Source organism: Mobula birostris, chromosome 6 (assembly GCF_030028105.1).
Source record: "Mobula birostris isolate sMobBir1 chromosome 6, sMobBir1.hap1, whole genome shotgun sequence".
In the NCBI taxonomy this organism is placed as follows: Eukaryota; Metazoa; Chordata; class Chondrichthyes; order Myliobatiformes; family Myliobatidae; genus Mobula; species Mobula birostris.
Genome location: NC_092375.1, coordinates 24,182,036 through 24,206,441, shown reverse-complemented (window position 1 = coordinate 24,206,441; position 24,406 = coordinate 24,182,036). Strand labels below are relative to the sequence as shown.

The 24,406-nt window shown below is 43.1% G+C and overlaps 1 protein-coding gene across 3 annotated transcripts in view; it reads right to left on the bottom strand.

Annotated features, from left to right (window-relative positions):
- The window catches only part of prdm15 (PR domain containing 15), a 97,641-nt gene that overhangs the window by 13,645 nt on the left and 59,590 nt on the right, over positions 1-24,406 (bottom strand). For all 3 annotated transcript variants that reach the window (XM_072260027.1, XM_072260028.1, XM_072260029.1), the window contains exons 14-20: positions 23,696-23,863; positions 21,201-21,289; positions 19,604-19,735; positions 12,680-12,814; positions 5,910-6,079; positions 2,562-2,641; positions 1,038-1,157 (exon numbers count right to left, since the gene is read on the bottom strand). In XM_072260027.1, coding sequence (XP_072116128.1) covers positions 1,038-1,157; positions 2,562-2,641; positions 5,910-6,079; positions 12,680-12,814; positions 19,604-19,735; positions 21,201-21,289; positions 23,696-23,863 — 894 coding nt within the window. The remainder of the gene's footprint in view (positions 1-1,037; positions 1,158-2,561; positions 2,642-5,909; positions 6,080-12,679; positions 12,815-19,603; positions 19,736-21,200; positions 21,290-23,695; positions 23,864-24,406) is intronic.

Here is a 24,406-nt window from a genome sequence, read left to right as displayed (position 1 = left end):
ATGGCTGATCACGTTACTTTTTCAGTAACTCAACAAGACCGCAACAGATCACAATGTTAACATTTAAAATAACACTCAGACAGGCACATAGATAGAAAGGCTTAGTGGGACATGGGTCAAATGCAGGCAAAGGGGATTAGCTAAGGTAGGAACCTTGATTCTCATGGACCAGGTGGGTTGAATAGCTTGTTTCAGCGTTGTATAACTGGTTAAAAAGAGAACAGAGTCAAGACATAGAGGACTGTGCTAAATACAACACAAACAGGTTATAGAACAGAAATGGAAAGCTAAAAGATTGTACCAGATAACTGGAGAACGAAAAGGAAGTAAATTTCAAAACAAACAGTAGATCAGAAAAAGTGCTTCAGAGTTACAAGGGAGTGAGCGAGAACAGGCAAGGGACTTCCATACAAGAGAGCGGGATGTGATATTAGAGACGGAAAATGGTGCACAAGAAGGTTGAGTGGAAGCAAGAGTGGGGGGGGGGGCGGGGGGGAGGAGAAGAGGGTGAAGCTAGGGTCAAGGTGGGTGGGCGCAGAGGGAGGGATGCCAAGGGATCAAAAGACAATCAGAACTGGAGGGAAGAGCAGAACAATGAGTCCTGTATGCAAAGAGATTAAGAACTGTGGAGGGTGGATCACTGGAGGTACTTAAGAGCAGGTATACCAGTTTTTGGAAGACTGTGAGCTACGTGGCCCTAGCACAGAAGAGAAGCTGAGACCTGAGGTAAATTACTAAATGGCAGGGCTGACATGCAGAGCCATATGCTCTACTCACGCTCCGATGTTCTTGTTCTTCCTAAAGACTGGGGCAAGGCATAGAGAGGGATGATTGTTATGTCGAAAGCTCGACAGAGAGTGGGTGGGGGATGAGCAAATGAGGTGACTAAGGGAGGGGGTGAAAATGAAGGAGAAAAAGAATGACTGAGTGAGGTGGGGTGATTAGTGCTTCCCGCCTTCCCCACTACCACCAATACCTCACATCAAACTGCTCACGGGTCTCAGCTTGTCCACCCAGGTCTCTTCAACATTCCTCACCTTTGCCGCATTCAGCACACAGGTAGTCCCGAACATTGTCATGAACCCTCATGTGTTCCTTCAGCATGTCCCTCCGGGCAAAGGACTTCCCACACTGCTCACAAGTGTGGCTCTTCACTCCTAAGAAGCCAGACATAAGATTAAGACATCTCCACTACCTTACAGAAATCCAGTAACTTCAATTCTTCTTTTCAATGTCTGCTAACAATGGAGTCAAATGAACTTGACAGTTTCACTGACTTTATTCACAACACCAAGGGAACAGCTTTGAGCTCCAGTGCAAATAGAGTGTCAGGTTTTGTAATAATTATTTAACTTTGTGGACCAGAATAAAACCAATATTGCATAATCCTCTGAAGGCAGGGCTAGATTTTAATTCAAACAACACTGAAATGCCACTCAAAAAGTACATCTTGTCCCAGCCATTCAGAAAATTACATAAAAGCCAAGTTACCTTATTGATAAAACTAGCAGATAACACTTCCCTGTAATGTGAAAAACAAAATTTACCACATCACGACTGAAGAACAGGACAGAATTCCTCCCAGGCCCAGCAAAAAAATGTACACTTACATGTTCCTAAGCCCAACAAAGTTAAAACCAGGATGAGGGCTACAGCAGGGATGACAAATGGAGGCTTTTTAAAGTACACTGTGTTCATACTGTGAAAAGCACAATACTTTGGGGCTACAGAGTGACAGATTTGTATCATCAATGGTGTATCCTCCTGATATACACTCTGCAGCCACTTTATTACCTGCTTATTAATGCAAATATCTAATCAGCCAATCATGTGGAGGCAACTCAATGCATAAAAGCATGCACACATGGTCGAGAGGTTCAATTGTTATTCAGACCACACAATAGAATAGGAAAGAAATATGATCCAAGTGACTTCCACTGTGGAAAGATTGCTGGCGCCAGATGGGGTGACTTGAGCATCTCAGAACTGCTCATCTCCTGGGAGTTTTACACACAACAGTCTCTAGAGTTTACTGAGAATGGGACAAAAAGACAAATACAAGATACTTGTTAGTGAGAGGCCAGAGGAGAATGGCTGGACTGGTTCAAGCTGACAAGAAGGTGACAATAACTCAGATAATTACCAGGGGCTCGTGTTACAACACAGTGGAGTGCAGAAGAGCACCTCTGAGCTCGCAACACATTGAACCTTGAAGTGGATGGGCTACAGCAGCAGAAGACCATGAACATAGACTCAGTGGTCACTTTATCAGGTACAGGAGGTACTTAATAAATGGCCAATGACTGTAGTTACCAATAGACTGCAGGTATCTACCTTCAGGTCAGTTCAAATTATGGTTCTCAGCTATTTGAATTAATTCCCAACTTTCTAATGATTTTGCTTTGGTATCTAGCATCCATTTAATACTTCTTCTTATGGCTTCCTCTACAATGTTGAAACAGGACAGATCAGAATTAAGACAACTTAATTTAAAAGCCAAAGTTAAATCCAAAAAATAACTTGGGAGGATTATATTGACCTCCAAGTGGATCATGGTTTACCTGTGTGAATTATTTTGTGCCGTTCCAAGTTCCCCGTGCTGTTAAAGATCCTTCCACAAATATCACAGGGATGGATATATCTGGGGCAGAAATACAACTTTAAGTTAGTTGATTTGGAAATCTTTACAACAAACCTACTCCTCCTCATAAAAATAGAGAGATACTGGCAAAGATGGAAAAAGGTCCTAGAACAGACGCTACACCCAACAGGAAAGATTTGAACAAGTCAATGATCAAGAGAAGGATAAAAGGTGACCCAACTGAGGTGTTTAAGTTTATGAAGGAATTAGATAGAGTAAACGTGGAGAACACGTTTCCACTTGTCAGCAATTTCGAAGCTAAGGAGGCCACAACTGTACAGTATATAAAAGGAACAGGAAATTTAGGAAAACCTTCAGCAGACACTTAGTTGCAGGAATTAATTAAGCAAATCAAGGCAAAGTTAGATAAATGAACGAAGTGAGAAACAATTATAACTTTTGTTGACGGAGCCAGATGACATGGGATAAGAGGTTAAAGGGCTGACAAGTTCCCAGACCTGATGCCCTGTACCCAAGGGCCTGAAAGGGAGGTTCACCAGAATTACTCCCAGGGTAGCTAGACATACAGCCGTATAATGGAAAAATTAACGCATTCAATAGAATTCAGAAGAATGGGGGTGGGGTGGGGGGAAGCAGGGAGCTCCTCATTAATATGTAAATTTTTGGTAGCATTTGCTGTTTTAGATTTGGATACATTTTTCTAGGCTGGAGTTTCTAGAGCAAGGGTCAGGTTATTGGGGAAGAGATTTAAAGCCAAAAGGAAAAACATTTCTTCACTCAAGGGTTGGAAAACCAGTTATTTGTGGAGGAAATAGATAATTTTCTAGATGCTAAGGGAACAGGAATGTGGTATTAAGATAGATGACCAGCTGTGGTCATATAGAATGGTATAGAGCAAGCTTGAAGGGCTGAATAGGCTCCTGCTGTTCCTGCTTTCTATGCCTCTATGTGGCTGCAGAATAGAAATAAGTTGTGGTCATAATCCACCAAAACATCATTGATTCTGGAGAGGTCTAAGAGAATGGGAGAAAAAAATTGGAACACCACTGTTCATGACCAAATGAACAGACATAACAGAAGTCACATTCTGGTAGGATATACAGAGTATATTGCAGGGAACTTTCAGAACATTGATGTACAGAGAACTTGGGAGTGCAAGTCTATAGTTTCCAGCAAGTGGCGCTAGATGGATGGTGTAGTGAAGGTGTCATTCAGGGTATTTGCCTTTATAGGCCAAGGCCTGATTTCGTGAATTGGGATGAAAACTTGAGTCAGGTTGCAGCTATACAAAGTACTGGTTAGACAACAGCTAGAGCATTATGTACAGTTATAATCACCTTGTTGAAGGAAGGATGTGGCAGCAAGGTGTGCAGAAGAGATTCACCAGCATGTTGTCTTGAATGGAGGGGTACAGTTAACTGGAGAGAGGTTTAAACTCACTGGAATGGAGGACGTCGAGGGGTAACCTTATAGAGGTTTATAAAATTATATGAAAGGAGGGAGATGAAAAGCAAGAAACATTTTATCCAGTAAGGCTAAAATTTGATATTGGGAAAGTGCTGGAAGCCCATTATTAAGGCAGAATTATCAGGATATTTAGGAAACCATAGCAAGATCAAAAGCTTTATGAAAGAGATAAATTTGCTTGAGCTCTTTTAGAATGTAATAGACTGCATAAAGGAAAATTAGTTGATTTAGTGAACCTGGATTTTCCGATGCCATTCAATGAGGTGCCACATGAAAGTTCACTGCAAGAGAAAAGTGTGCAAGAATAGCAGAAAGCAGTCAGATGAATGTGTACTTTTGGAACTGGCAGACAGTAAGTAGCAGGATACATCAAAAATCCGGGCTTAATTGGATGAAAGAACTGAGAGTGTAGCCAAAATTGCTGACGCTAGAAAGACAGGTGGATTGCCAAGTTGTGAGGAGGCACAGAAAGCCAGAAAGGGATATAGATAGGTTAACCGAGAGGGCAAGAGTACAAAGTGGGAAAATGTGAGGCTATCCACTTTGTCAGGAAAAAAGAAAAAGGAAATTATATTAATGGACTGAGATAAGAAAATGTTTCATCATGAAGGAACTTCACTGATCAAATCTTCCTCTTTGTGACTCTTTCAGTATTGATACAAACTAGCCCACCATCAACCAATTGCATACTGTTGATGAATCTCCAGCTAACTTCTATCAGTAAGGGCTGATGGACAGGGTTAGCATTCACTGCTTGGGTTGGGAGACCGGGTTATAGGTTGGCATGTATGCCTAGAATTGGCTTCAGGTTATTAACTACATTTTGACTCACAGGCTTAACTGGTTGCATTTACCAAGTTGAGTATTATCAAAGCCTGGTTAAAGAATCTTTCAACCATACTTTGGTTTATGAAATTGTGACAGAGAGGACAAAGAAAATGTCAAAGTCTTGATGCTGCAGTTGACTGTATGAGAGATCAGGAAGAGGAAGAATTGGGCTGTGAAACGTTTTCCAGTTTCATTCCATTTAAATACACTTAATGGCCACTATTAGGTACACCTGTATACCTGCTCATTAATGCAAATATCTAATCAGCCAATCATGTGCAGCAAGTCAATGTATGCAGGCATGGTCAAGAGGATCAGTTGTTGTTCAGACCAAATATCGAAATGGATAAGAAATGGGATCTAAGTGACTGATCGTTGGTGCCAGATGGGGTGCTTTGTGTATCTCAGAAACTGCTGATCTCTTGGGATTTTCACATACAGTGGTGTCTAGAGTTTACAGAGAATGGTGCGATAAACAAAAATAAAAAATCCAGCGAGCAGCAGTTCTGTGGGCAAAAGCACCTTGTGCGTGAGAGAGGTCAGAGTAGAATGGCCAGACCGGTTCTGACAGGAAGGTGACAGGAACACAAATAACCTCATGTTACAAATGGTGTGTAGAAGAGCACTTCTGAACACTCAACACGTCAAACCTTGAAGTGGATGGGCCACAGCAGAAGACCATGAACATACAGAAATATATTCAGTGGCCACTTGATTAGGTATTTCTTATACCTAATAAAGTGGCCACTGAGTGAAAATGCCCAGAGATGTGCGCGCGCGCGCGCACACACACACACACACACACACACACACACACACTCACTCCCTCACTCCTGAACTTGTCCATCTATAGTTAAGTTCCTCAAGTGAGGTCGAAGGGCATGGACAACACTGAGCACAGGGTTCCTGAGCTTTTCAGATGGCAGTCCTCCTATTTAACAGTGGAATTGTCACTTATACTAACAGATGGCCCACAAGGGGGAAGGTGGCAAAGGAATTTGACATCACCTACTTTTGCACGTTGGGGTCAGAGTCTGGCAGTTCCTCCCTGTGAATGACCATGTGAGCATGATAGGTGGCCTTCAACGCAAAGCGACGATTGCAGATGGCGCAGCCATAGCCCTTTTCCTTGTGAATCTCCATCAGATGCTTTAAATACTGACTCCCCTTAGCAAATGTGGCCTGAAAAATGAGCACAACATTTCCATGTGAATACCTCAGTATCTCACTAATTGTTGATCTGGTCTCGGCTTCAGGAATCTTACATTACCCATCTGATTACACTTTTGGTTGTGTACTCTAGGGGTAGGAGAGTTAAGAGGTCCTGGGGTATACAAATCAGAAACAGGTTTATTATCAACACACATCAAAGTTGCTGGTGAACGCAGCAGGCCAGGTAGCATATGTAGGAAGAGGTGCAGTCGACGTTTCAGGCTGAGACCCTTCGTCAGGACTAACTGAAGGAAGAGTGAGTAAGGGATTTGGAAGTTGGAGGGGGAGGGGGAGATCCAAAATAATGGGAGAAGACAGGAGGGGGAGGGAATAGAGCCAAGAGCTGGACAGGTGATGGGCAAAAGGGGATACGAGAGGATCATGGGACAGGAGGTCCGGGAAGAAAGCCGGGGTGGGGGGGGGGGGGGACCCAGAGGATGGGCAAGAGGTATATTCAGAGGGACAGAGGGAGAAAAAGGAGAGTGAGAGAAAGAATGTGTGCATAAAAATAAGTAACAGATGGGGTACGAGGGGGAGGTGGGGCCTTAGCGGAAGTTAGAGAAGTCGATGTTCATGCCATCAGGTTGGAGGCTACCCAGACGGAATATAAGGTGTTGTTCCTCCAACCTGAGTGTGGCTTCATCTTTACAGTAGAGGAGGCCGTGGATAGACATGTCAGAATGGGAATGGGATGTGGAATTAAAATGTGTGGCCACTGGGAGATCCTGCTTTCTCTGGCGGACAGAGCGTAGATGTTCAGCAAAGTGGTCTCCCAGTCTGCGTCGGGTCTCACCAATATATAAAAGGCCACATCGGGAGCACCGGACGCAGTATATCACCCCAGTCGACTCACAGGTGAAGTGTTGCCTCACCTGGAAGGATTGTTTGGGGCCCTGAATGGTGGTAAGGGAGGAAGTGTAAGGGCCCTGAATGGTGGTAAGGGAGGAAGTGTAAGGGTCCTGAATGGTGGTAAGGGAGGAAGTGTAAGGGTCCTGAATGGTGGTAAGGGAGGAAGTGTAAGGGCCCTGAATGGTGGTAAGGGAGGAAGTGTAAGGGCCCTGAATGGTGGTAAGGGAGGAAGTGTAAGGGCCCTGAATGGTGGTAAGGGAGGAAGTGTAAGGGCCCTGAATGGTGGTAAGGGAGGAAGTGTAAGGGCCCTGAATGGTGGTAAGGGAGGAAGTGTAAGGGCCCTGAATGGTGGTAAGGGAGGAAGTGTAAGGGAGACCCTTACACTTATATATTGGCGAGACCCGACGCAGACTGGGAGACCGCTTTGCTGAACATCTACACTCTGTCCGCCAGAGAAAGCAGGATCTCCCAGTGGCCACACATTTTAATTCCACATCCCATTCCCATTCTGACATGTCTATCCACGGCCTCCTCTACTGTAAAGATGAAGCCACACTCAGGTTGGAGGAACAACACCTTATATTCCGTCTGGGTAGCCTCCAACCTGATGGCATGAACATCGACTTCTCTAACTTCCGCTAAGGCCCCACCTCCCCCTCGTACCCCATCTGTTACTTATTTTTATGCACACATTCTTTCTCTCACTCTCCTTTTTCTCCCTCTGTCCCTCTGAATATACCTCTTGCCCATCCTCTGGGTCCCCCCCCCTTGTCTTTCTTCCCGGACCTCCTGTCCCATGATCCTCTCATATCCCCTTTTGCCCATCACCTGTCCAGCTCTTGGCTCTATCCCTCCCCCTCCTGTCTTCTCCTATCATTTTGGATCTCCCCCTCCCCCTCCAACTTTCAAATCCCTTACTCACTCTTCCTTCAGTTAGTCCTGACGAAGGGTCTCGGCCTGAAACGTCGACTGCACCTCTTCCTAGAGATGCTGCCTGGCCTGCTGCATTCACCAGCAACTTTGATGTGTGTTGCTTGAATTTCCAGCATCTGCAGAATTCCTATTGTTTACAGGTTTATTATTATTAACATATCTTGTCAAATTTGTTGTTCTGTAATGGCAGTGCAACACATGAAAAATTGCTATAGGTTACGCAAGATAAAAATTCAAAATAAATAAATAATGCAAAAAGAACAAATTAGTGAGATTGTATTCATGGACTGTTGAATGGGAACAAGCTGCTTCTAAAATGGTGAGTGCATGTCTTCATGTTCCTGTTCCTCCTCCCAGATGGTACTAATGAGAAGAGGGCATGTCCCAGATAGCGAGGAAACATAATGATGGATACCACCTTTTTGAGGCAGCGCCTTTTGAAGATGTCCTTGAAGATGGGGAGACCTGAGCTCATTGTGGAGCTGACTGAGAATCAGAATCCTTTATTATCGCCAAGTATGTGGACACATACAGGGAACTTGATGCCGGTTTCCCTGAGCTCTCGCTGTACAGAATCAAAAAGCAAACAAAACAATAGTGCAAATAATCGTGAACTATATACCATGAGGTATACCTGTGTATGTACAGGTGGACCTGGTTTATAATAGACTAAGATTCAAGTGTTCATAAGACTGATGGCATAAGGAAAGAAACTGTTCTTGTACCTATTTGTCCTGGCATACAGTGATCTAAAGCGCCTACCAGAAGGAGGGAGTTGGAACAGGTGGTGTCCAGGGTGTGATGGGTCTACAATGATGCTTCCTGACTCTAGATGCAAATAAGTCCTGGATCGAGGGCAGCTTCACGCCAATAATCCTTTCCGCAGCCCTGACAGCTCTTTGGAGTCTATTCTTGTCTTGTTTGGTAGCTGATCCAAACCAGACAGTGCTGGACGAACAGAGAACATCCTCTGCAGCTACTCTTGATCCTGTGCACTGGAGTCTCCACACCAGGCTCCAATGCAACCAGTCAGAATGTTCTCCATCGTACACCTGCAGAAAACTGCTTGTCAGCTAGAAGGCCGCAGTAACAACAGAAATTTGACAGGGCAGGAAGAAAAACTGCTGAAGATTTGTTAAGACAGTAACTGATGGATATATTTTCAAAAAAAAAAATGGAAAAGCACACAGCTAACACCACATTTTGTGGAATTGGCATCAAGGTACAAGGAAGGGTGCCGGAGCTCTGGGTTCATTTTTGGCCTTGGTGCTGACTGTGTGAAGGTTGCACATTTTCCTGTGTGATTGTGGGATTTTCCTGCAGGAAGATCTACGATACTCTCCCACATCCCAAAACTGTGTCGGTTGGTAGACCATAAGACATAGCAGAATTAGGCAATTTAGCCCATCAAGTCAGCTCCACCATTCTATCATGGCTGAACCTGGATCCCACTCACCCCCATACACTTGCCTTCTCACCATAACCTTTGATGCCCTGACCAATCAGAAACTATCAATTTTCACTTTCAATATACCCACGGTCTTGGCCTCCACAGTTGTTTTTATATCCCCTTGCTCTTATGTTCTTTTCCCCTTGAAATAAATGTCAACATCACATTTGCCTTCTTTACCACAGACTCAAAGTGCGAAATAACCTTCAGGGATTCTTGCACGAGGATTCCCTAGTCCCTTTGTACCTCTGATGTTTGAACTTTCTCCCTATTTAGATAATAGTCTGCACTTTTGTTCCTTTTACCAAAATACATTGTCATACATTTCCCAACACTGTATTCCATCCGCCACTTTTTTGCCCATTCTTCCAACTTATCTAAGTCCTTCTGCAGTCGCATTGCTTCCTCAGCACTACCAACCTCCCCACCTACCTTCGTATCATCTGCAAACTTTGCCACAAAGCCATCAATCCCGTTATCCAAATCATTGACAAACAATGTGAAAAGTAGCGGTCCCAATATTGACCCCTGAGGTGCACCACTAGACTCTGGCAGCCAACCAGAAAAGGCCCCCTTTATTCCCACTCACTGCCTCCTGCCTGTCAGCCACTCCGCTATCCATGCCGTATCTTTCCAGTAATCCATGGGATTTTATCTTGTTAAGCAGCCTCACATGTGGCTCCTTATCAAATCCCTTCTGAAAATCCAAGTAAATGACATCTACAGCTTCTTCTTTGACAACTGTTCTTGTTACATCCTTGAAGAATTCTTAACAGATTTGTCAGGCAGGAGTTCCCTTTACAGAAACCATTCTGACTTTAACTTATTTTTATCATTGGTCTCCAAGTACCCTGAAAGCTTATCCTTAATAATAGACCCCAAACATTTTCCCAACCACTGAAGTTTGTCGAACTCCCCTATAATTTCCTTACTTTTACCTTCCTCCCTTCTTAAAGAGTAGTGTGACATTTGCAATTTTTCAGTCCTCTAGAACCATAGCAGAATCTGGCGACCTGCTACCCCTTCAGCAACCTCTTTCGGAACTCCAGGATGTAGTCCATCTGGTCTGGGTGATTTATCCACCTTTAGACTTTTGAGCTTGCCACTTTGTCCTTTGTAATAGCAATAGCACTCACTCTTGCTCCCAAACACTCACGAACCTCTGGCACACAGCTCGTGTCTTCCACAGTGAAGACTGATGCAAAGTACTTATTAAGTTCATCTGCTGCGTGCATTTAAATACAGCACCTTCAGTCCTGCATTCTTCGCCCTATTGAATTTTACCTCTTATGGGACAACTTAACTCTTTGCACTATCTGCATTTGGACCCAATTATTGGCTTGTCTTTTCTTACAATCATGTTACACCCATCATCTACTTGTAAACCTGCTGGCTCATCCTCAGCTCTATTATGCTGGATCCCACCCCCCGACATATCCATTTAAACTACTCCCTGCCTGCACGGATATAGGTCCCCCTCGGAAGGTTAAATGGCCGCTGCAAATCGTCCCAGGGTGAGTGGGAGAATCAGAGGGCTGATGAGAACATTGAGGGAATAAGAGGTAGGTTGAAATTAAGGTTAATGTGAATGGGCTCAATGGGCCGAAGGGCCCATATTGTGCAGTGGCTTACCGTGACTTTGCCTTTTGCTAAATGAGGAGATGTCACGAACACTAGGCAGCTGCTGAACTTCAAGTTAAGTTCAAGGTTAGTTATTGTTATTCAACTACAACCAAACGAAACAATGTTCCTCCAGACCAAGGTGCACAACAGTACATGTAACTCACACGCAGAAAAAAATGAAGGGATATTACCACAAATAAATTAACATATTATAAGGTGCATGAATGACACAGGTTAGAAAGTAAAAAGTATAGCAATACTGCCACTTGCTGTGTGATGAGACCTCGGTGGTGGCAAGGAATTCATGCTCGTTTTACACTAGATTTCAAACAGGTTGATCTTTCAACTCCATTTAACCTGTCCTGGTCCCGTAACCCATCATACCCTGAGCCAATGAAAATCTGAAATCCCCAATTTGAAATTTGACAACAGCTTTTTTTGGTTAGGGACAGGGAAGGGTACAAGAGGGTAAAAAAAATTTAATCAGGGTTCTAGCTTCCTAAACACTTGTGTTTAAAAAAAAGAGAAGTTTCTTGGATGCCAGTGTCACTGGCACAATGTACTTCATCGTGGGGAAATATACACTCAGTGGCCACTGTGTTAGGCACATCTGTTCATTAATGCAAGTATCTAGTCAGTCAACCATCAGAATGGGGAAGAAATATGATCTAAGTGACTTTGACCATGGAATGATTGTTGGTGCCAGAAAGGGTGATATAAGTATCTCAGAAATAACTGATCTCCTGGAATTTTCACGCACAACAGTCTCTAGAGTTTACAGAAAATGGTGTGAAGAACAAAAACCATCCAGTGAGCGTCAGTTCTGTGGGTGAAAATGCTGTGTTACTGAGGGAGGTCAGAGGAGAATGGCCAGACTGGTTCAAGCTGACAGGAAGGCGACAGTAACTCAGATAACCACACGTTACAACAGTGGTGTGCAGAAGAGCATCTCTGAACACACCTCGTCAAACCTTGAAGTGGATGGGCTACAGCAGCAGAAGACCACAAACACCTACTCAGTGGAAACTTTATTAGGTACAGGAGGTACCTAATAAAGAGGCCACTGTGTGTACATTTGCCAACCCTTTCTTGCTATTGAGAAGCTGAGGGAGAGCTGCCACCTCAAACCATTACAGTTTATCCAGCGAAGATCCTCCCTGTGCTGTTGGATCTTTGATTGCTTATCTTTAAGATGGCATCACACTCAGATAATCATGGAGGGTCTAGTAGAAGGATGGCACCAGCTAGTCCAGCACACTACTAAAGGGTCATTAATGACTCGCTGCTGGTTGTACATGGGTTTGTGGTTCACCCCTCCCCTCCAGCCTTACTGAAACATTTTCCTGGTTAACATACAAAATGAATTTTTTCAAGACCTGGTACGAACAGGCTGCACAATTAATTCAGCTTTACTGTGAGGTATAAACGCAGTAAATTTCAACGAGTGCTTTTTTAAAGCCTTTCAACACAATTGAAGCAATAAAGAAACAATAGAGTAGCAGTTAGTGTAAGGCTATTACAGTGCCGGCAACCAGCTGCTATCTGTAAGGCGTTTGTACATTCTCCCTGTGACTGCATGGGTTTCTCCCCAGGTGCTCCTGTTTCCTCCCACATTCCAAAGACGTACGGGTAAGCAGGTTAATTGAACACAAGGGTGTAATTGGACGGCACGGGCTTGTTACTGAGCTCCACACCTGTGAATAAATCAGACTTACTTGGCATTTCTTGCAGCTGTATTTATGTGGAATTGGTTCGCCTAGCCCATCTGAAGTATCTTCTGTTTCCTCTGCTGCGATGCCAAGTTTGCTGATGAACTGTTCTCGCTGCTGCTCATTCATCAGTGCAATGTCCTGGACACAAGAGAAAGACAGGCATCATATGCAGAAATTCTACACTGGGGAAATCAGAAGGAATTCTGTACAGCCATTATATAAAATCATTTATTTTGCTTTAATTTTTGCTCAGAACCCTGTTTTTTTTGGCTCTTGGCAGTGACATTTTAGAACAGGGATGAGGAGGAAATTCTTTAGCCAGAGGGTGGTGAATCTGTGGAATTTATTGACTCAACGGCCACAGATGCCAAGTCATTGGGCATATTGAAAGCGGAGCTTAATAGATCCTTGATTAGTAATGGCGTCAAAGGTTACAGGGAGAAGACAAGAGAATTGGGTCGAGGGGGGTTAATATATCAGCCATGATGGAATGGTGGAGCAGACTCAATGGTCTAATTCTGCTCTCACGTCTTATGGACACAGTACCAACATCCCAGTATTAAGCCTCATGAATTTGTATCATCACCATCAGTCGCTAGCGCGAAAAAGCCAGGTCTACTGACACCACTTGCAACATCTTCATAAATACAGGACATTTGATGCAGGTGCACTCTTTGGTATTTAATGCCAAGAAAAGTGGAGACATTAGACTTTATTTTTCAGAATTTTATTTTATTTAGAGATACAGCATGGTAACAGATCCTTCCAGCCCAATGTTACACCCACGTGAACAATTAACCTACTAACCTGTACATCTTTGGAATGTGGGTGGAAACTGGAGCATCCAGAAGCCCACATGGATACACAGACAAGGTACAAACATTCAGCTATATTAGCATTACTTTAACCACTATGCTACCATGTGAAAACTGTATAGATCAGGGGTTCCCATAGAGACATACCACTAACTGAAGGGTCTGTGGACCCTGGGTTGGGAACCCCAGGTATAAATAAACTGGCAGGGACATTGCACACTTTCAGCAGGGAGGATTGCACGATTTACACAATTTATCTGATAGGACGTGCTTGCTATGAAGATAATTGTGAGGACAGTTCCGTTTCGATACTTAAATAAAAAGCATTTCAAGCCTCTACTTGTATATTGGTTTGTATGCATTTCAGGGAAAACTGCTGTGAGGAGAAAAAATGCAATTTAGTTACAGTGAAATCTAAGCAACAGTAGGGAATGTGTTACTGCCAAAGGAACTAGAATCAGAATCAGAACTCGGTTTAATAACACCAGCCTACACCATGAATTTTGTTATCTTTGTGGCAGTAGTACAAAGCAATACAGAATAATAGAAAAAATTGTAAATTATAGTAAGTATATATATTAAATAGTTAAATTTAATTAGTGCAAAAATAGAAAGAAAATAGTGAGAGTGAGGTAGTGTTCACTGGTTAAAATATCCATTCAGAAATTGAATGGCTGAGGGGAAGAAGCCGTTCATGAATCATTGAGTGTGTGCCTTCAGGCTTCTGTACGTTCTTCCTGATGGTAGCAATGAGGAGAAGACATAATCTGGGTGATGGGGGTCTTTAATGATGGAAGCCTCCTTTCTGAGGCATCGCTCCTTGAAGATACCCTGGATACTATGGAGGCTAGTGCCCATGATGGAGCCAACTGAGTTTACAACTCCTGTGCAGTTCCCTCTGGTGTTGCCTGGGGACTGGTGTGTGTTCCCTCGTCTTACTTTTTCTGAAGTTCACAATCAGTTCTTTCATCTTACTGACTTTGAGTGCAAGGTTGTAGCTGCGACACCACTCATCCAGCTGATTTATCTCGCTCCTGTACGCCCTCTCGTCCATCTGAAATTCTGCCAACAGTAGTTGTATCGTCAACAAATTTATTGGTGGCATTTGAGCTGCACCTAGCCACGCTGTCATAGGTGTAAAGAGGGTAGAGCAGTGGGCTAAGCACGTGTCCTTGAGGTGTGCCAGTGTCGATTGTCAGTGAGGTGGAAATGTTATTGCTGATCAGCACAGACTGTGGTCTTCCGTTTAGGAAGTTGAGGTACAGAGGTCCAGGTTAGAAACCATAGAAACGACAGCACAGAAAGAGGCCTTTTGGCCCTTCTTGGCTGTGCCGAACCATTTTCTGCCAGTCCCACTGACCTGCACACGGACCATATCCCTCCATACACCTCCCATCCATGTATCTGTCCAATTTATTCTTAAATGTTAAAAAAGAACCCGCATTTACCACCTCGTCTGGCAGCTCATTCCATACTCCCACCACTCTATGTGTGAAGAAGCCCCCACTAATGTTCCCTTTAAACTTTTCCCCCCTCACCCTTAACCCATGTCCTCTAGTTTTTTTCTCCCCTTGCCTCAGTGGAAAAAGCCTGCTTGCATTCACTCTATCTATACCCATCATAATTTTATATACCTCTATCAAATCTCCCCTCATTCTTCTACGCTCCAGGGAATAAAGTCCTAACCTATTCAACCTTTCTCTGTAACTGAGTTTCTCAAGTCCCGGCAACATCCTTGTAAACCTTCTCTGCACTCTTTCAACCTTATTTATATCCTTCCTGTAACTTGGTGACCAAAACTGAACACAATACTCCAGATTCGGCCTCACCAATGCCTTATACAACCTCATCATAACATTCCAGCGCTTATACTCAATACTTTGATTAATAAAGGCCAATGTACCAAAAGCTCTCTTTACGACCCTATCTACCTGTGACGCCACTTTTAGGGAATTTTGTATCTGTATTCCCAGATCCCTCTGTTCCACTGCACTCCTCAGTGCCTTACCATTAACCCTGTATGTTCTACGTTGGTTTGTCCTTCCAAGGTTCTAGAGCTTTTTGATCAGAATTGTAGGAATGATTATATTAAACGTTCAGCTGTAGTCAAACAGAAGCCTGACAAAGCTATTTGTATTATCCCGGCAATCCAAGGCCATGTAAAGAGCCAATGAGTCATCATCTGTAACGGATCTTAACAATCACATCTTGAATTTATATGGTGCCCAATTTGGCTGAATCTCAGATGCATTTCCTTGGATATAACATTGAAGGGTTGTGAAAACTGCTACATAAATATATGCCTTTTCCCTTTCACAAAATAAAAATTCAAGGCAATTCATGTTAGCATTACCATTCAAAATTTGACAGAGAGCTTCGAAATAGCAAGTGAACATTTGTATCATGAGTTACAATTATGGTGGTTTTCTTAGAGCAGGAAGAAGCAGAGAGATGGAAAGGTTTATGGGGATAGTTCCAGTGCACAGAACCTTGACATAGCCTCCGAAGTTAAGCCATAATTTTTGGAACGCTGAAGCTACTGAGTTCTATGGCAGCAAGAGATATGGAGGGACAAGACAATGGAATGATCTAGAGATGGGAATGAAAATTTTAAATCAAAGGCACTACTAGACTAGGAGGCAATCTGGATCACTTGACACAAGTTAACAGGAAGAACTTGGGGAAAAATTGGGTACACAAGAAAATAAGGGCAGAAGAGACATTCAGTCTGGACTGAGAGGCAGGGGAGGGAAGGAGTGCAGCATGAGCTGGCAAAAAATGGGGGATCCAAGCAGAAAAGGGTAATAGGTAGATGGGGAGGGGAGTTCAAAGTAAATTTTATTATCAATGTGCTTACATGTCACCATATACAATACTGAGATTCATTTTTTTGTGGACACACTCAATAAATCTCCCCTCTCCATGCCACTGATGTTGTCCAAGGGAAGGGCACTAGGGCCGATACAGCTTGGCACCAGTGTCGTCGCCGAGCAATGTGTGGTTAAGTGCCTTGCTCAAGGACACAACACGCTGCCTCAGCTGAGGCTTGAACCAGTGACCTTCAGATCACTAGTATAAATCCAATAATCATAACAGAATCAATGAAGGTCCGCACCAACAGGGCGGACAACTGGTGAGCAAGAGACAACAAACAGTGCTAATAAAAAATGAAAGTAAAAAAAAAATAATAATAAATAATTAACCAATAAATATCCAGAACATGAGATGAAGAGTCCTTGAAAGCAAGTCGATAGGTTGTGGGAACAGTTCAGTGATGGGATAAGTGAAGTTGAGTGAAGTTATCCCCTCGGTTCAAGAGCTGGATAGTTGAGGGGAATAACTATTCCTGAACCTAGTGATGAGAGTCCTGAGGCTCCTGTACATCCTTCCTGAACGCAGCAGCGAAAAGGGATATATGCTGGGTGGTGGGGGTCCCTGATGATGGATGCTGTTTTATGGCGACAGCGCTTTGTGTAGGTGTGCTCAAAGGTGGGAATGGCGTTACCCATACCCTGGGCCATATCCACTACTTTTTGCAGGATTTTCCATTCAATGGTACTAGTGTTTCCAATTCAGGCTGTGATGCAGCCAGTCTGTATACTGTCCCCCAACACATCAATAGAAGTTTGTCAAAGTTTTAGATGTCAAGCTGAATCTTTGCAAGCTTCTAAGGAAGTGGAGGCATTGCCGTGCTTTCTTCATAATTGCATAAGTGTTGTGCCCAAGGACAGGTCCTCTGGAATGATATCACTGAGGAACTGAAGTCACTGATCCTCTCCACCACTGATCCCCTGAGGACTGGCTCATGGACCTCCGGTTTCCTCTTCCTGAAGTCAATAATCAGGGAGAGTGGAAACTGTGCCAGAATACCCCATCACTCCACCTTTTTATACCAACTATCTCCCCTGACTTCCAGTGCAAATGAAGGTTCTCAACACAAAACATTGACTGTCCATTTCCCTCCACTGACGCAGAGTTCCTAGAGTCTTTTATGCTTTGCTCCAGATTCAGGCAGCTGCAGTCTCTGCTTGATCCACATAACCTTCGATCTCAAAAATTTACCCACGTCCTCCTGAGGTCACTTTGTGAACTAGCATACCCACTGGGATAAATAATACGAGACATTCAAATATGAAAAATTACACCCAAAATTCCAGTCAAGGTGGTGCCTGCGTACAACTTTGCTTTGGTCGACATCTTCTAGCTAGATCATGAAACGATATATTTCACTTCTCTTATGTCTTTTAGGTTAGTTTTTCATCTTGGATGTGATTCTGGAACTGCTGCAGCCTGTGATTTGCTGTTTGGAGGTTATTTGGGTGCTCCAGCACTCTGCAGTCTCTGAGAGAATTTCAGGAGTCAGAGGCAGCATGCGCAAACTCAGGGTGGGCAGGCTGCGGGACAGGGCGCGTGCTGATGTTTGACTCCATTTCAGCAATTATTCGCCGATTAAAGCGACGAGGGAGATTGGAACATCAAGGCGAATGCTGAAGATGAGTGCCAGCTGCCTGCCTTTTGATTGCTGGGGATCACTCTGTTACGCTTCCAGAGAAGGAAGAGTCTGCCGCTGGGCCCAGAGAATGTTGCCCAGGTTTCCTGCATTTTGGATGTGGACTTGGACTTTTTCAGTCTTATAGTTTTTTTTGTATTCTGTGCTTTTCACCTGATCCTTCTTGTTTTGTTTTTGCGTGGGCAGGGATGGATTTGGGGTTCGATGTGCCTGTTAGGTTTTTTTGTGCAGGGAGTAGGGATTTGGGAGCTGATGTGCTTGTTCTATTTTTGTTCTTTTTTTGTGCAGGAAGGAGGGAACTTGGGGGTCGATGTGCCTGTTCCACTTTGGTTCACTTTTTTTTTAAATGCTGGGAGGGGTATTTGGGGGATGATTGTGCTGCCTTTCTTTACTTTCTTGGTTTCATGGTTACCCAGATAAGAAGAATTTCAGAGTTGTATACTTTGATAATAAATAAACTTTTGAATATTCACTGCTTCTTGTGAGAAGTAGCCCCTATGAACATTAGTTTTAAATAAAAGCCCCTGATCCTAGTTTGAAACTCTCCCTCAAATGCAAACATCTACCTTGTCAAGCCCTATTAGGGTCTTATTCATAACTCTCTGAGTTCCAAGTTCTGACAACATGTCCTTGACCCACACATCAACGTTGCAAAGTATTTCAAAGATACTGCCTGATCCGTGGAACGTTTCTACTATCATTGCCAACAGTCCAGAATATATGCACTCTCACAACTCAAAAGTACATGATTTACTTGTGCACAAGGAGAGCAGTATCACTCCAGTCACCACACTGTTCTGAAGCCAGTAGAGAAAACTGCAATCTTTATGCAGTATTGGCTTATCACTTATGGATATTGACCAATTTGGTAAATTGCGTACATTTGAGTTCCTTACTTGCAAGGTCAATCGCCATTCACAATAGAGCTGTTAAAAGTCAATAGAAACTATTAACTGACAGCCAATGACACTTTGAAGTTAGTAAGGCAATTTGTCTTTCAGTTGTTGGGTGTGGTTCACATCTTTCCATTATTCCTGTCTCCAGCACCCCCTACTGTGTAGATAAGCTATGTTCTTCTAGATTGATTACACACTGTCAGTCATTCTCACCCATCTGTCTACAGAATCAGGCCTGACGAAGGGTCTCGGCCCGTAACGTCGACTGTACTTCTTCCTACAGATGCTGCCTGGCCTGCTGTGTTCCACCAGCATTTTGTATGTGTTGCTTGAATTTCCAGTATCTGCAGATTTCCTCGTGTTTGCGTGTCTGCAGTATGCAAGGTTTGCGCTGGCTGTCTCACGTCAAAGGTCTGGGTTGACTACAACTGCCCTGGGTTATCCTTGCCTGGACGTTGTCATTAACCCTTGCCTTACTGCAACTTTCACACCAGCAACTTCTGATTTTATTTCAGATTCACTGCACCTTCAATTTTGTTTTGGATTTTCATTTCCACTGTCTATGGTGGGATTAAATTCAAAAACCTCTGATTCAGAAGTGTATATGCCACCAACCAATCCAGAGGTAATATTGCCCATATAAAAACGCACACAGCCCTGATCATAAATGTAACTTATTTTAGAAATAATTTTCTAAAACTGGTACCTTAAAATGGACATGAGTGTGATCCCTCAGAACATCGACACGATAGAATTTGCGCCCACAGATCTCGCAAGTGTACTTCTTGTCCCCGTGCGTCAGCAAGTGCTTATTCATGTTGCTTCGACAGGAAAAAACCTACCAACAAAACAGATATCAGGTTGCAGGCAGATGTCAAATATCCTTCTCTACCATTGACTGAAATTATCAAACAGATAACAAAATGCAGATCTGGTTGAGGTAGTCCACATGGATGTCAGTAAGGTCTTTGACAAGGTCTCACATGGGAGTCCAGACAGTAAACTCTGGAGATCCAAGGCAAGTTATCAAATGGATCCAAAGTTGGCTTAGCAACAGGAAACAGTGGGTAATGGAGGAGGGTTGCTTTTGAACTGGAAGCCCATGACCAGTGGTGTATAAGAATCAGTGATGTGACCTTTACTCTTTATTTTAATACCAATCAATGGATTGGATGTGAACATGGGAGGAATGATTAATAAGCATGCAAATAACATTGACATTGGTAGTTGTGCTGTTGTCAACAGCATGGAATAGAGTTACTATATTATTTGGTAAGATACACAGAAGAATGATAGATGGAACTTATTTCTGATAATTGCAAGGAGTTGCACCTTGACCACAGACCATAAGACATCGGAGCAAATTAGGACATTTGGCTCATTGAGTCTGCTCCGCCATTCTGTCATGTCTGACTTACTATCCCTCTGAACCCGACTCTCCCGCCTTCTCCCCATAACCTTTGACACCTTTACTTAGAAGAATGCGGGGGGGATTTCAATCAAAGCAGCAGGGCTAGAGTTGATGTGCGGCCAATTTAAGTGGCGCGCCAGACTGAAAAAGGTCAGGGTGTCAGGGCCGGAGGTGAGGGACAGGCCATCGTTCAGCTTGCTGCTCCAAGAGGTTTACTCGTCTCTGCACTGAACTGAGGGTGTGACCTGCAACTAGCGGGCTCCTGGAACAGTGTAGTGATTGGTTGCTGTGAACTCACTTTCGTGAACTTTAATCCTGAGTATTTAATTTTTATTGTTTTCATGATTTGTTCCTTTTTTGTACACTGGATGACAGTCTCGTTTTAATGGGTTCTATTGGGTTTCTTTGGTTTTGTGGCTGCCTCTGAAAAGACGAATTTCTAGGCTGTACATAGTATACATTCTTTGATAATAAATGTACTTTGAACTTTGAAACCTATCAAATTTTGAAAGGCCTAGATAGAGTGGACATAGAGAGGATGTTTCCTATAGTCGGAAGCCTAGGACCAGAGAGCACCAAACGTCCATTTAGAACAGACGAGGAGGAATTTCTTTAGCTAGAGGGTGGTGAATCAGTAAAATTCATTGCCACAGATGGCTGTGGGGGTCAAGTCATTGGGCATATTTAAAGAGGCGGTTGACAGGTTCTTGACTAGTAAGTGTGCCAAGGACTACATGGAGAAGACAGGAGAATGGAGTTGAGTAAATCAGCCATGATGCAATTGCAGAGCAGACTCAATGGGCCAAATGGCCTAATTATACTCCTATGTCCTATGGCTCAAACATAAAAGTATAGAGTGGCTGTCAGCGTAAAGTAGGATCATTGCTCACACCTTTCCACAGACAGGGCATCCTGATGGTTCCTTTTTGTATTTCACCACTCCATTAGGTTCACTTTCATCCTTTTTCACACGTTTTCCACCTATTAAAAATAATTAGAAATAAAGTGTTTTACATACTTACAAAAACATTGCACTGAAACCCAAATTGCTCACATACAAAATAAATAATCCAATGCAGAATGCAGGTATGGAGTAGTGATATCCAATTATACATTATATACATATCTTAAAATAGTGGCGGGGTGCTTAAGTTTAGGATCAGTGCTTACTAACTGCATTAAGACAGGACTGAAGTGCCTGCAATGGAGAGTACGCAGTAAACACACTCCATTCACTCACTCACACACACATTGCCTTGTCATTCTGCTGTGGTCTCTCTGAGTGTTGCACTTCAGCGTCTTCCCTGATATACTCTCATCATGGATCCTAATGTGCTCAGGATCCCACCATACACGACAGAATATTCCACGTCTTTAGTAATGTGGATGTGCAGATGTGTGTATATTGTTTGTATACTGTAATTAAGGTGCATAATCCTGTTTACTTTGTAATATGATTGTAACTACATTGTGGGATGCATCATATTCTGCTTCAGGTATAGACTTAGTTAACTCTGTTGGTAATTAAAGGTGGTATGCCCTAGAACCCAAATAAAGTTCATTGCCCTCAGCAGGAGAGAGGCATAGGGATTGCCAAGAGTCCGCACTTGACAAGTACGGAACTATTATTGTGTTTTCTGTGATATCTTTTTGTAAATATTGGCAGTTTTCACTATTTTTGTTAATTTTTGACACACCTAATAAACACCCTTGCACTAAAGTGCTAAATGACCCCAGTCATTTTTCATTTGGTCATAACCCACGTATCTAACAATGCCTCATATTGCAAATGGGCAGCTGCACAGTGTGCTCAAAAATATGCAATTTTAGGAGATTTAGTCGAAGTAACAGTGCAGCAAGCTCACATAATGTGGGGCTGTTGCAGATCTGAAACACAGGCACAAATAACTCATTACCACACCCAATAGACACAGCCTTTAAATGAATGTATCTGATTGGGTCAATAAGGGGAAAACTACCACCTCACATACTGTACATGAAACCTACAGGGAGAAAACCGCAGTAATTCATAAAGAAAACTGGGACATGAGATTCTGCAAATGCTGGAAATCCAGAGTAACACAGACAAAATGCTGGCAGAACTCGGCCGATTAGGTAGCATCTATGGAAGTGAATATACAGTCAATGTTCTGGGCCAAGACTCTTCATCAGGACTAGAAAGCAAGGGGGAAGAAGGCTGAAGAAGGTGGGAAGGAATACAAGATGGAAGCTGATCAGTGAAGCCAGGTGAGGGGGAAGTTAAGTGAGAAGCTGGGGGGGGGGGTGATAGGTGAAAAAGGTAAAAGGCTGAAGAAGGAAGAACTTGATAATAGGGGAAAGTGGGCACCGGGGGGGGGTGGGTGGCAGATTGGGGAATGGAAGAAGAGGGAAGGTGGGGGGGGGGGAGGGGAAAATTATCATAAGCTAGAGAAAATCTAGGTAAAAGATTGCATTAAAAAACCTGAATTCCCTAAAAGCTTCTGATATTGTAAAATAACTCGATTTCTAGACAGCAGTGGATATTATCTTATTGGATAAAGACAGAGCCAAACTGTAGATTAGCAATGATTTAACTAATTGTGTAACCAGATCCTGTTCCTATGCTCCAAGTCTCAGAATAAACAGGAAAAGGAGGCTACTTATTTATTAATAAGCACAAGAATGTCTCCCGTATTCAGGACACATGTTCAGAAGTGCTGCCTACACAGTGTCTCCCGCATTATCAACGACCCCTCCCAATCTTCCCACAACTCTGACCTCCTGCCATCAGGCAGAAGGCACTGCAGCACAAGATCCGGAACTGCAGACCTGGGTAGCAGCTTCCTCCCGCAGGCTGTTAAGACTTTTTAAAACACCCTGCCACCACCCTGGTACGTACACCCTTGTCTGTGCATGCCCCATAACTCCCACAACTGCCCAAATCACAGGCACGCCCTCATCCTGAACTGATCACTTTTCATCTTTTATTGCTGCTGTTTCACATATTTACACAACTGTTGTTTTATTGTAATAGTGTCAGTAACATTATACTGTCTTACACAATCATGCATTTTGCACTGTATGTCAACCTGCCAATCTTCAGGCCGGTCACTCAGGGGCTTAACAGTCACAAAATAAAATAAGCGCATGTGCTACCTACAGTATTTGTGCTGTGTGTGACTATATGTACTGTGTTTTACACCTTGTCCCTGGTGGAATGGTGTTTCGTTCTGCTGTATACGTGTGTATGGGCGAATGACAATAAACTTGAAATTAAAATTATTCAAAGACTCTACTATTCATGCTGATGATAACAGGATCCTAAAGTAGCAAGCAACCTCAAGTTTCCAGCAGGGCAAAGCAATTCTCTTCCTTAACAAAGGTTTTTTTTTAAATGTCACAACTTGCCTTCAGTATGCCGTCTCTGGTGGTCCAGCATCACATCTTTCCTGTAGAACATTTTTCCACAAGTATCACAGGAGAACTTCTTGTCTCCATGTTTTTTCTTGTGCTTTGACAGGTTACTGTTGGTTGAGAAGAACCTGAAGCACATGTCACACTGGAATGTTTTGTCATCTAGAAAATAAACAAATTTCATGCAAAAATGCAGACAGGAGATAAGGATCAAACCACAAGGAAAGACTTCAGAAGTACCAACTGTTTCACAATTAGAGCAAAAAGTTCGAAGTTCAAAGTCAATTTATTGTCCAAGTACATACATGTCACCAAACACCACCCCGAGATTCATTTTCTTGCAGGCATTCACAGTAGATACAAAGAAAGACAATAGAATCAATGAAAAACTAAAAAACAAACAACCAGTGTACAAAATACAAAAAAATTACAATATCAGATAAACTATACTGATAACATGAGTTGTAGAGCCGCTGAAAGTGAGTCCATAGGTTGTGGAATCAGTTCAGTGCTGAGGTGAATTAAGTTATCCACACAGGTTCAGGAGACTGATGGTTGAAGGGTAATAACTGACCATGAACCTGGTGGCGTGGGGTCCAAGGCTCCTGTACCTGCTTCCTGATGGCAGCAGTGAGAAGAGAGCATGTTCTGAGTGATAGGGGTCCTTCACGATGGACATAACATATACAGCAGCATTTTGTTGCA